The sequence below is a fragment of the Podarcis bocagei genome (genome assembly GCF_964188305.1).
Source record: "Podarcis bocagei genome assembly, chromosome: 5".
Classification (NCBI taxonomy): domain Eukaryota; kingdom Metazoa; phylum Chordata; class Lepidosauria; order Squamata; family Lacertidae; genus Podarcis; species Podarcis bocagei.
In genome coordinates, this window is record NC_138129.1 from 65,081,297 (window position 1) to 65,094,344 (window position 13,048).

Consider the following 13,048-nt stretch of genomic DNA (forward strand, 5'->3'; position numbering starts at 1 on the left):
AGTCTTTATGTCCAGTCCGGTAGTAACAATATTGTATGTGTAGGACTGTCTATCTCCCTTTGTTTCTCCAAAGCAAGAATAAATTAGCTGGTGCCAAGACCCTAGCCTACTGTGAGTTTAGACAAGGGTGTTCTTTCGGCTTTAAATCTCTCGGAAGTGTAATCTAACCCTGGTCTCCAATTTTCAAAATTAAAGCATAAGAGAGTTTCTAGCCCACCCTTTATAATATGATTCCAGGGTGGGTTCAAGTAGAATAAAACAATTCAGCCCAATGTTATAGAAGCAGGCACAAATACAGCATATTTTTGAGAAATGGTCAGGGAGTCATGATCTCAGCTCCTCATTTGCAGTGGGAATGGTGGAATTTCCAACCCCCTCCCCTGAAAAAGCCTGGACAAACAGACAGGTTTCAACTGATGCCAAAAGAAGAACAGTACTGGCACTAGCTGTGCCCCTAGGACAGCCTACACCAAGCTGGTACCGTACCCTCCAGAAGTTGTGGGTAACAACTACCACCAGCCCCAGCCAACTTGGTGAAAGCTCCCTTAGAGGGAGGGCATTCTGCAGGCTGTTCATTTCACACATGAGCAAGTCATCCAGATAAAGCAGGAGTCAAAGGCTGCAAAAGTTGGCATGAGTGGCCTCCTTCATTTGTAAGAAGGGATACTCCGCAGCTCTGCTGGAGAGAGGTGGCTATCCATTCTGCTTAGAAGTCAATCCATTATGAAGCTTTCTTTTCCCTTCGTCAGAGATAGAAAGTCCAAAAGTGGGATACCGCTGATGAGAACTTTGTTTTAAAATTCTAATACTGTTCTGTGAGGTGGCTTATTTTGCTTAAAATGGGAGATAATTATCTCAGGAATTGCTGAGGCTGTTAAGGTAAGCTGAGGACCCACTGGGATTCTTGACTGTTTCTTTCATTTTGAGAATCTGCTGTTGACGGCCCCTTCCAAACTCTGGGTAGTGTGTCTTAAATAAACTACTGCACTCTCTTTTTAAAGCTAAAGTTGATATAATAAAACACCACAGTTTTCATGGGCATTGCTATAACTTTCAGAAATGATAGCTTCTAACTAATGTGTTCAGCTCCCTTCTTTGTTCTTGCTATGCTAAAGAGAATTTATTGCACTATTACCCAGCAAGGGAGACAAGTTGGTGGGTTTTATATATTGCAAAGAATATAAATTTTTCTAGATGACACAGTGGAATTTTATTTATTTACAGATTATTAGGTTATACTTCATCCATTGAAAACAATATAGTAATGTAATCCTGTTGATTTCAGTATGTCTACTCTGAGTATGACTTAATTGGTTATCACCTACTGTGTGTATTTCAGAAGTGCATTATATTGTTTAAAAATATTAATGTTGATGTGTAACCTACCCACCCCAATACTTGTTGCTTTTTCCTTATCTCCCTCTGTATGTGTCTGCGTAGAATATTCCTCCATTGCTTACTAATTTTCAGGAACCTTCCAATATCTTTCCTATTATTTAATAGAAAAGGCCTCAGCCCTCCATGCAGAATTTTGTGAGGCTTATCTGTAGTTGCCATTATATGACAAATTTAACCATAGTTGGCTTTTATAAGTGGAAATGGATTTTGGACATATATGAAAGCATCCAGGATTTTGAAGAATTCTTGTTCAGCCCATTTTTGTCTCTCAGAATATAGTTAGGTGTGTAAGGAAAGAAGAAATACAATTAATCAGCACATTGCACTAGAATTTTCTTTGTATTGTTTAATACCAACTCCCTTCTCTTGCAGGGGCCCAATTAGTGCCAGTACCTTCCCTTAAGGGTTTAGGTGTAATCCTTGATGCCTCCCTTTCCATGGAGGCGCAGGTTACAGCAACAGCCAAGGCGACATTTTCCCACCTTCGCTGCATTAAGCAGTTGGTCCTTACCTTTCCCACCCCGATCTAGCCACAGTGATCCATGCAACGGTCACCTCCAGGTTTGACTACTGTGATTCACTCTACGCGGGGCTGCCCTTGAAGCTGTCCCAGAAACTCCAGCAGGTGCAGAATGCTGCAGTGAGGCTCCTCACGGGGTCCCTGCCATGGGAGCATATTCACCCAGTGCTTTACCAGTTACACTGGCTCCCAGTGGAGTATCGGGTCAGGTTTAAGGTCCTGGTTTTGACTTTAAAGCCCTTTGTGGCTTAGGGCCCTCGTATTTACGGGACCGCCTCTCCTGGTATGCTCTGCAGAGGACCTTAAGGTCCCTGAATAATCACAGTTTAGAGGTCCTGGGCCCTAATGAAGTCAGATTATCCTCCACCAGGGCCAGGGCCTCCTCAGTGATGGCTCCAACCTGGTGGAATGCTCTGTCCCATGAGACCAGGGCCCTGCAGGATTTAACTTCCTTCCGCAAGGCCTGTAAGACAGAGCTATTCCGCCTGGCTTTCAATTTGAACTTAGCCTGATCTTTTATTCCTCTTCCTTCCTTCCCCCTCCCCTTTCTATGAATATTACCCATCTGCGATCCCACAGCTAACTCTCCCCTGGTCTCCTCGCTGGCCCAAATAGGATTAAATTAGCCAGCTAGCCCTGGTGATCATCTAATGTTTATTGGATAGATTTCCCCCTAAATTGATTTTTGGATTCTGAATTTATTGTTATTCACGTTTTTTACTGTATTTTATGCTTTTTTTTGTTGCATCAATTAAGTGTTTTAAATTTGTTGTTAGCCGCCCAGAGCCCGATTTTCTGAACCAGGAAGGGTGGGGTATAAATAAAAAATTATTATTATTATTATTATTATTGGGCAATGGAATGTAGTTTGCAGGAAATTGCAGTGTGGTAGTATTTTGCCTGGGTTGCTCATTCCTTCATATTTAATTGTTTTATAAATATTGTTCCTCAAATATCCCTACATAATTTAGTAGATATATTATGTCCTAAGAAAGTTAGAACAAAGTTTCATTGCACCTGCTGAAGAAATAATGTAAATTTGTAAAGCAACTATTACCAAGTCATCTTAAATTAAAACATAAGGAGACAAATGGTTGTGGCTCCTCTAAAATTTTCCCCATCCACCCACAACTGCTATTACTTTTTTTAAAAATAAAAAATCTCCTGACATTGGACTGTATCCAATTTTCTCAGAGTAGACCCATTAAATTTAGTTGTCCTGAATAATGTTGCAATCAACAAATAGTGACTAGCAACATATTCATGGTAACATCTAGCTTGACCATAAATTACAATTACTCAAGTGTGCCGCCCATAGGGTGCTGTATAAGCAAAGCACATTGTTCACATGGAAACTTTCCAGTGTTTTCCTTTTATAAGTCAAGGAGCAGCAGTAAAGGTTGGCAGTGCATAGGACAGTACCATTCACAGTTTCTCAGAGCTACTTTGCTTTTGCTGTCTGTCTAGACTTCATCATGTGTGTCTCTTACCCCACACTAAAGTGCTTTCTTGTTCAATAATTCATTTGAATGAAGAGCCTTAAGTTAACCTCCCCACCCCATTTCTATAACAGGCTATCTTGGGAGCCTTTAGTAAATCAAAGGGCTGAAGTAAAATGGGTGTGTAATTACAGTGGTACCTCAAGTTACAAACTCCTCAGGTTACAAACGCTTCAGGTTACAAACTCCGCTAACCTGGAAGAGTTACCTCGAGTTGAGAACTTTGCCCCAGGATGAGAACGGAAATTTTTCCAGCGGCGCAGTGGCAGCAAGAGGCCCCATTAGCGGAAGCACGCCTCTAGTTAAGAACAGTTTCAGGTTAAGAACGGACCTCCGGAACAAATTAAGTTCGTAACTAGAGGTACCACTGTATAATTATGCACTAAAAATGTTAATGTATATGATGCCGTGCTACAGCTGGTACACATGTGGTATTTATTTTGTGACCCATTCTGTAGCAATGTCCATCAAGATGACCAGTTGTGTGTGTATGCAATAGTTCTCTGCACTTGTATACACCCCTTGCGTAGGAGCCAACTCCTAGGGGCTGTGGGGGCTTCAGCCACACAATAAAATATTTGAGGTGGTCAGGCCCCCACAAAGTTCATGGACATTCCCATTCAAATGGTGTGTGCACTGCATCATGTGACCCCCACAACATTTTATTCAGATTGACACCTTGTATTCCTTCCAGGCCTGTACAGAGGAGAATGGGAACCGGGTACACTTTCTCCAAATTTAGAGAGCTAAGGCGATCAGGACCCCTGACAAGGATCGGCTGCTTTTTTGTTTGAGTTTATTTATTTATTCTAACAAGACTTCTGCCCTGGGCTTCTGACATGCTCTGCACCGGCATGATTCCTTCTCAACTCAACTGAGAAGCATTGAAGAGATGGCCATAGGTAGTTATTGAGGCCCAGTACTGCCCAGTGTAAACAAATTGCATTGGAATGGCCCAATCTTCCAGCTGTTTTGTGGGGTATGAGAAACTGGCTGTGCAGGGGTGGGCTGTCACCACAACATTATCTGCTTTTTAGTCCCGGTCAGGTCTCAACTTGGAAAGAAATAGTATCTCTTTATGCACTTTGAAGTTAGAGTTTTTGTCTTGTTTTCAAGAGAAAGCATTAATTAGTCTTTATGTCTTTTTTAAGTGTCTTTGGTATTCTGTAACAAACCACAATATTAAGAAACATCCATGTTCGTGCCAATGGTTGGTTCACACAACCTCTAAACTGGAATTTGTATATATAGGGTGATATTAAATACTAGTTCTACTCAGAATAGACCCATTGATGAGTTTCGGAGGGTGGCAACATGAGAACAGGCCTCTTCTGCAGTGACTCCCTGCTCTTCCTCAGGGAGATTTGCCTGGCACCTTTGTTGCATATCTTTAGGCACCAGGCAAAAGCATTTCTCTTCTCCCAGGCCTTGATTTAATTATTTAAACCCAGTCTATGGCCTTTAAAACTATTGGAAGGGGTATTGTTTTTGTTATTATGGTATTTTTCTGTTTTTATATTATAAACCACCCTGTGATCTTCGGATGAAGGGCAGTATATAAATTAATTAAATAAATCAATAAATGATAAACTTACTTAGTTTCATTGATTTCAATGGGTCTCTGCACTGGGTTATAGTTGAGTACAACTACAGTAGGTACTCTTTACATGTACGATGTAAAATTGGATCCATGGTGCACATGAGCATCAGACACCACCACTCTTTCCAATGGGAAAGCTCTAACTGCAGGCGAAAGCATATATGTACAATGTGCTTACGTAACACATTGCATTGTATGTTCATAGACATGCGTTCAGGCTCATGGTGCCATTGCACATATGACATTTCCAAATTACAGATTATTTGAGCTGGTCCCAAATTAATTTCTAATTATGATTAAAACAGCAACTATGAAGGAGATTGTCGTCTGGGCAGCCCAGGACCTCCATACACACTTCCCAGGCTTGTGTCCCGGGCAGGCCACTTCACTGCTGCTAACGTAGTGGCTTGACTTCACCCCCAGAGGTGCACTCCATTGTCTCTTGAGACAGACGGATGCCAACAAGTCTCAAAGCAGCGGAATGTATGTACTGATTGGAAGAGAGCAAAGAAACAATAAGAGCAGTTGGCAGTCCTGCGGGATCCATTATTATGACTCAACCTTCATACCAAGATCATGTGAATTTCCAGTTGGTCAATCAAGACTGTGCAAACTCCTTCCTCTCTAATCCCCCAAAGCCATTGTTTCACTGACCAGGACTGTGCGCTAGTGCTGCTGCATCTAAATTGTATTTCTGCAAATAAGTAAAATTTTGAGCTGAGCTGTCTAAAAGACTGGGAGTGGTGGGTCCATTGGGCAATATTCCATTATAGCCTCCATGTCATTTGGCTTCAAGGGCATATTCCTATATCAAGGTCCAAACCAAGGCTAGTGTTCTAGAAAGTTTGCCAAGAACATTGAATTATTAGATTTAGAGGACTTTGTCCTTACTTGTCATGCCCCTTGTAAGTCAGCTGTTAACCATGTGTACCTGTTTGAACTCTTATAGCTACCTCTTATACCATAAATGAGGAGACCTTTGGCCCTCCAGATGTTGATGGACTGCAATTCCTATCAGCCCCAGCCAACATCACCAATTGTCAGAGATGATGGGAGTTGTAGTTCAGCAGCATCTATAGAGCCAAAGGTTCCTCACAGATGGATAAATCTGTTACTTAAAAATTCTCCAGCATGTATAGCACAGGTCACTGGAAAATCCTGCAGCAGGGATTTGAGAGAGCAGATCCTTTGAGAAAACACAGCATGTTTAAATGGAAAAAATGTTAACTTCACCAAGTTCCCTTAATCCTGGTACTATGTGAAAAAGTAAATAATTATTTTTCCAGAACTTTAAAGAATACCTTAAGACTGTTGCAGAGATAGATAACTCTTATCTAAGTCTCCTTTAGCAGTCACTGAGACAAATTTTATTTGCTTCCACTGTGAGTATTGGCTCTCTTCCTTTACCCACTTCACATATTTACTTCAGTAGTAAATATGTTTAGCAATACCAATGGCTACAGAAGAATTACTAGGATATGATTAAATACGCCTGCTATGGAAGACAGACGAATTACAGGGGGTAATCAGCAACACTCTAGGTTTTCTCACCCCATCATTTAGCCTTGTATATACAGTTTGTTACTGCACTGCAAGGTAACAAGTGAGAGATGCCAGTGCTAACTCTGCTGGTTTGTGTCTGTTTTACCGTTGTGTTTCCTGAAAAGCTGCAGCCTGGTCCCACAGCTTTTTATTTCTTCTCTCCTGACGTTCTTGCACATTTCCGAGCCTGCTGGTTTTGAAAGTCCCTCGTGTCTGTATCCCTTTTGTTTCCTCTGGTTTTCTAATGGCAGTTCCCTGCCCCTTGATGCGGATGCTCTCCAAGCGAAATTAATTCCAGTGCACTCTTGGAAGGTGGTCTGGGTGAAATTCCTTCTGCATCCTCCTCCTGAGGATAATTGTTTATGATGTGACGTCAGGCCAATTGATTTTTCTCTTGAATGGTTGGTGGGGGGCAGGGAAGGAGGGACTGGCAGGGAGGAGAGGGGAATGGGGGGGGGGGAGGAATCAGCCGACACAAATGTGAAGCCAGGCTTACAGTTTCTCTGTGTTATGAGATCTATAGAAGCTGACAACCTGGATACATGGGCATTATCAGAAGGCAGCTGCGCAGTTCCATTTCTACAGTACCATGCCAGCAGAATTTATTTTTAATTTGTTTTTTTTTAAAATAAAAAAAGAATATAATTAAATCAATTTTGCCCCAACCCTGTTTACATGCAGATTTCACAGCAAACCTCTCTGCTAATCTGACAGTGCTTGATAATTAATCTTGTTCACCCAGATGCTGCCACAAGATTATAGAGGGGGGAAGTACATCACAAGGCACAGAAGCTGAGGGCGTGTGTGTGTGTGTGTGTGTGTGTGTGTGTTGTGAAACCGAGGGGGAGAAAGGGGGGAAAATAGGTTCCTGTGTTCTCCAGGGGTATTGTGTCAGGAGATGCAAGCAAGCTACCATGTGACGAGATAGAAAGCTAGAGGGATTGGCTGAGATACTAGCAGGCGTGTGAGCTAAGCCAGCTCCCTCCACCCCTCCCTTTCTCTCTCTCTCTCTCTCTCTCTCTCTCTCTCTCTCTCTCAGCATCCTTCTGTGAGCCTGTAGGTGATACAGCTACAGCAGCATCCATGGCCTATCTTTTGCCTTAGCACACTCTCATTCTGTTTTTTCCTCCGCATTTTATTTTCTTCTGGCTGCTGCACCAATCATGTATCTAAGACACTGGTTTTAAGGGCTTACATTAAGCATCTGATAACTGGAATCGTAATTTCCTGTATTTTTTCAGGCTCTGTGGAAACTGAGGAATGCAATTCTGCCACCATGATGGAAGGTAGGTTCTGCTCTGATTATGCCTTAACATTTTTAGCGCTGTGTGTTACAGCAGTGCTTGGAGGGCAAAACTGTTGATGCCTTAGATGGGTATCATCTATAGAACATTCTGGGTGCAGGATAAAAAATATTAAAAGCCGAACTTCCGTGGTACAAATAACTGACTTGCCAGATACCATCTCTAGTGATCAAATTCTCGGTTCTGTTGATGCAGTTGTGGTTGTGGACATTTTTTTTATTCATGCAGATCTTCTCAGGGTAGAAGAAAATCCAGCAGTTAGTGACACATTGAAATATTCTGTGCAAATAAAGAGAATGGGAGAAACATTTGCATAGCAAATATGGAAGATGGGAGTATTTTATTGTATCGCATTAAGAATGGTGCGTTGAATACTCTGTAGAAAAATCACTGACACTTTTTTGTGCATGTTTGGGGGGGTGGGGGGAGAAAAGGGTTGCATAAAACATTTCCAGGTTAGATTCACTTGATCTTTTATTGGAGAAGGAATCTATTTTGTTCTGTAGTTATTACTTTTTTAGACATACATCTGAAATAATTAGAAGGATGCAGATATATTCAAGCATAAGAAAAGAAGGATACTTTTGGGTTTTCCCATTAGTGTAGTATTTGTGTTTGGAGGCCATAACATAGCAATCCTCCAGCCCTTTAATTTGCAGCAGTTGTGGCCATAGAATGTTAGGCTCTCTTAGCTTAGAGCTTTGCTACAGGGAAATGTATGTGACTTTATGTAAAACAACATGGCCCACTAAGTACCACAGGGCTCATGCTGGTATAGTGAATCATGTACATATAAGCATGTATGGTTGAAATATGGAACATAATTCAGTTTGACAGGTCTCTTGCAAGAGGGCTTTATCTTTCTGAGGTGGAAATATTGCAAACCTCTAGAATACTATTTTTTGTTTCACCAATTCTGAGCTCTTGAGGGAAAGGAATCCACCCTGGGATGTTGAACTAAGATAAAATTCTTAATTGTTCTACGGTTTCTGAGATGATGACAAAATTAGTAATGAGGTTAAAGGCATTCTGGTATACTGAGACTGCATTTTTGTGGCTTTCATACAACAACATGCTGCAGAGATACTAGCTTTTGTAAAAATGTTCCATACAGTTTTGCATCCAATACAAATATAATAGTCTGAAGCAGTAGGCAGCTCAAAGGGGGAAACTGCATTTATCCTGCATATTCAGTAAAGATTGATGATTTCACAGCTAAACGTTTATTTGCCTGCCATTTCCCCTACCATCACTGTAAGGTGTCTAACTATGGATGTCATCCCATATCACAGCCTTTTCTTGACTATGACAAATTGCATAAAGCCTTTTCTGTAGCAAGAAATGCAGTCTATACAGCTGAAGAACCAGTATAAATTTAAATGATTTGCAGTTTGTGGCCTATGTCTTTCTTTAAAAATAATAATAAATTACCTAAATTGCAATATGAATTAATACAGTCAAATAGAAACCAAACTCAGTTTTTAGTCTGTTGAGATTTTTAACAATTTAAGCATGCTGTTTGAAGATCATATCACAGTAAGACACAGCTTTGATTCCCTGCCTCCCCCTTTCCTGCTATATATTGCACTGTCACGTGTTGAGTTCAGTGCATATTATTAAGCTTTATGAAAGTTCTGTTTAATTTAAATATGAATTAAACAAACACATGTACAGTGAGTTTATTGCCTGTAATATCATAAATTTGTAGGTACCCATGAGACACATTGCAGGCATTTCTTGGAGATGACAAAATAATACCATTTTAGGTTTTTTGCAATGAGAGGAAGCTACACAGAGAGAGATAGCATACTTGTTGGAGTGGCCTAAGTCAACTAGTTACTAGCCTTTTTAATTAGCATAATGCTTTCAGGAACTGTAAACAAATGAGAACTGAAAGGTAAAATCATTCTTTTATTAACATAATTATGAAATTCCTGAATTTTCAAATGCTGTTAAACTGATATTTGGACTGGAGAATAGTGAACTCCTGTTGAAGCAAATCAAAACAATTTAAATCTTTCCCAAAGTTTCTTTTTCAGATAAGCATCCAAATTGTGTGAACAGACATGAGCATCCTTTTTTAATGTTTGTTATATTTGAATTTTTTTAAAAATACCACTTGTTATTTAATCTGTTCCACAAATTATGTTTAAAATGTGCAAGACAATGTGTGCTGTTTCAAAGTAACACACACACACACACACACACACACACACACACACACACACACATATAGAGGAACATACACGTGGAACCAATGGTATTGAGACCGAGAAATTAACCTGCTCATTCTTTAACCTCTTTCACAGAGGAATATATTGGATCATAATGGGGGGCCAGGGTCAAAGAAGAGAAAGATGCTGATGGAGCCAACTTAATTATGACATACAGCCCAATCCTGTGCATGTTGACTTAAAAAGTTGGTTCCCTTTAGTTCAATGTGCACAGTGGCGTAGCGTGGGTTGTCAGCACCCGGGGCAAGGCAAGTAATTTGCGCTCCCAACCCGTGGATTTGCGCCCCCTAACCCGTGGATTTGCGCCCCCTAACCCTAACCCCCAGATGTTGCGGCCGGTGCAGCCGGCCCCCCCTGCACCCCCATGCTACGTCACTGAATGTGCATAGGATTGCTGTGGAACTCCCTTCCCTGGGAGTGTATATGCATCAGTGTTTGGTCTCCAGCCTCCTAGAAAGCTTCAAGCCTTCTCTGCTTAGGTATATTTCTCTGAAGACGTGTTTACTGTAGGAGTTTGATGATATTAAAAAAAAATCTAATGTTTTGTGGTGGTTATGTTCTGGGACTTGTATCCTAACTAGGTTGCTCTGAATGGAAGGGCTCCTTCCATGTTGGATTAGGATCTGGGAGACCAGGTAAAATTGGAAGGAAGAAAGGTAAAATGGAAGGGAAGGCCGGGTCTGTGGAGCATGGCCAACAGTTGTTGAGCTGAGATGTAATATATTGGTTGAAATAACTAACTAATTGAAATAAATAACAAATTGGCTGCAAGGCATGAGCCCACCTCTTTCCACCCACGTGCCAAAATTTAAAGACAAAATAATTGTCTTACTGTGTTTTCTATGCATATTGTATTTCAAACAACTTTGACCAGATCTGAAAATTATCACATTAAAAACAGACTGTTGATCAATCTTGTGCCTAAACATGAGCTGGATTTCTGTTCTGCTGTTCTAACGTCAGCAGATCTGTTTTATAATCACACCAGCAAACAGTAATTCTTATTCCCAAGAGCAGTAGTATATGGTGCCTCTTTTGAGCTGGCTAGGGTAAACCTGTACTGTTGGAAAATCATTTGGGCTAATGCACACTCCCAATACTGGATTTGTTTGGGCTTTGGGGAAAATGCAGTATGAATGAAGAAAGAGGAAATGTATGACTAGGCTAAAGGCCTAAGAAAGCTCAGCAAAAGTTGGAAATTCTATTATCATAGATACTGATATTTGCAGACATTTTAAAACAAAGCTGATTCAAGTTGAAGCTGCATGCAGATACCATATAGACAGATGCTCTTTGCTTTATTGTATATAGATTGTGCAGTCTGGGCCTACATGCATTGATCACTAAGCAGATGCATTCCCATGTAAACAGTGTCCAGTCTGTGGACTGCAGGTGCATGTGTAGGGTGTTGGAATAGCCAGCCCAATCCTAAATGTCTGCCATGTATTTAATATTCTTTATTTAAATATTTCCACTCCCCTTCAGCAGAGCTTCTAGGGCAAACTGATACAATTCAAATAAAGCATAAACAACAAACTTTTTTTTAAAAAAACCATTAATATTGTTAAATGAAAACATTGTTGCCTGGCACCTGGTGATAAGAGAGGCATAGTCTAAAGTATTTGTGAATGAACAGTTTCCGTGGTCAAATAACTGGAAACTTTAATTTTATGGAAGCTGAATATAAATGGACACCCACACTCATTAAGGATCCCCTCCCAAATAATTAGAGGTTTAAACAGAATTTTTGTCTCAGTCTGTACTTGTTTGGTAGAATAAATCTACTTTCGAGTTAACTCCTTTTTACTTATTTTGACAGTTTAAATTTTTAAAGATGGCAAAAATCTTATGTTTCCATCAAGCCTAAAATGACGACTGTATCTTAGGCAACTGTAATGCATCAGTAACAATTGTTTGTCCTTCAGGCAAGATAGCATTGTGCAAATGTAAAGCTTGGAGCATTGCAGCTTGACAGCATACATTCCAAATAGGCAGCATGCTTTCTTGTGCCATATTCTGTGCTACAGACAAATGGCAGAACTATTCTACCACCTTTTCTAATTCCTCCGCTTTTGAGTGCTAAATCTTGTTAAAAATTGAAATATTGGCAGATACCCCCCTTTTTAGTGGTTTTCTTGGATTCTTGATGATGAAAGTTGATAGATGTTGTTTGCACTTCGCATTTACAGCACTTTTAAACATGTTCATTACATTACAGTCATTCTCCAATTTCTCTTCACAACAATCCTGTGGGCTAGGCCACATGTATTCCCTGCGGCTGATCAGGAACTAAAACTGTAAAACTGCAGTTTGCCTAAAGCCAGGCACTAAGTCCATGGCTGAGTGGGATTCAAGGTCTCCCATGGCACCCAAGAAGAGCACACAAGAACACAAGAAGAGCCCTGCTAAATGAGACCAAGGCCCATCTACTTCTGCCTCCTCTTCTCCCTGGACAACCACATGCCTTTGGGAAGATGGCCAGGAGAGCTTGAATGCAACAACAAAATTCCCACTTGTGCTTTCTGGTGAATACTGGTATTCAGTAGCATACAGCCTCCAAAACATGAGATATCATACAGTCATCATGGCTAGCAGCCTTTGATAGTCTTCCCCACCATGAATTAGTCTTAAACCTTTTTAAAGTCATTCAGATTGGTGGCTATTCCTACATCTTGTGGCAGTGAATTCCATACTTTAACTAAGCACTGTGGGAAGGAGTGCTTCCTTTTTTTCTGTCCTAAATCTCCAACATTCATCTTCCTTGAATAACCCTCAGGCTGAGTATTTTGAGAGAGGGAGGGGGAAAAGTATTTATCCATTTTCTCCACACCGTGCATAATCCTGTACACCTCAATCATGTCCCCTGCTTATTTGTCTTTTTCCACCCCACCCCCCAAAGGCCTCAAATGCTGTTCTTCCAGCCACACAAACATTTTGGTTGCCCTTTTCTG

General features: G+C 40.7%; 1 protein-coding gene across 5 annotated transcripts in view; it reads left to right on the top strand.

Moving 5' to 3' along the window:
• Positions 1 to 13,048, top strand: part of SGIP1 (SH3GL interacting endocytic adaptor 1) — a 149,363-nt gene that overhangs the window by 17,300 nt on the left and 119,015 nt on the right. For all 5 annotated transcript variants that reach the window (XM_081193707.1, XM_081193708.1, XM_081193727.1 and 2 more), the window contains one exon: positions 7,801 to 7,845. In XM_081193707.1, coding sequence (XP_081049833.1) covers positions 7,836 to 7,845 — 10 coding nt within the window. In that variant the 5' untranslated portion in view covers positions 7,801 to 7,835. The remainder of the gene's footprint in view (positions 1 to 7,800; positions 7,846 to 13,048) is intronic.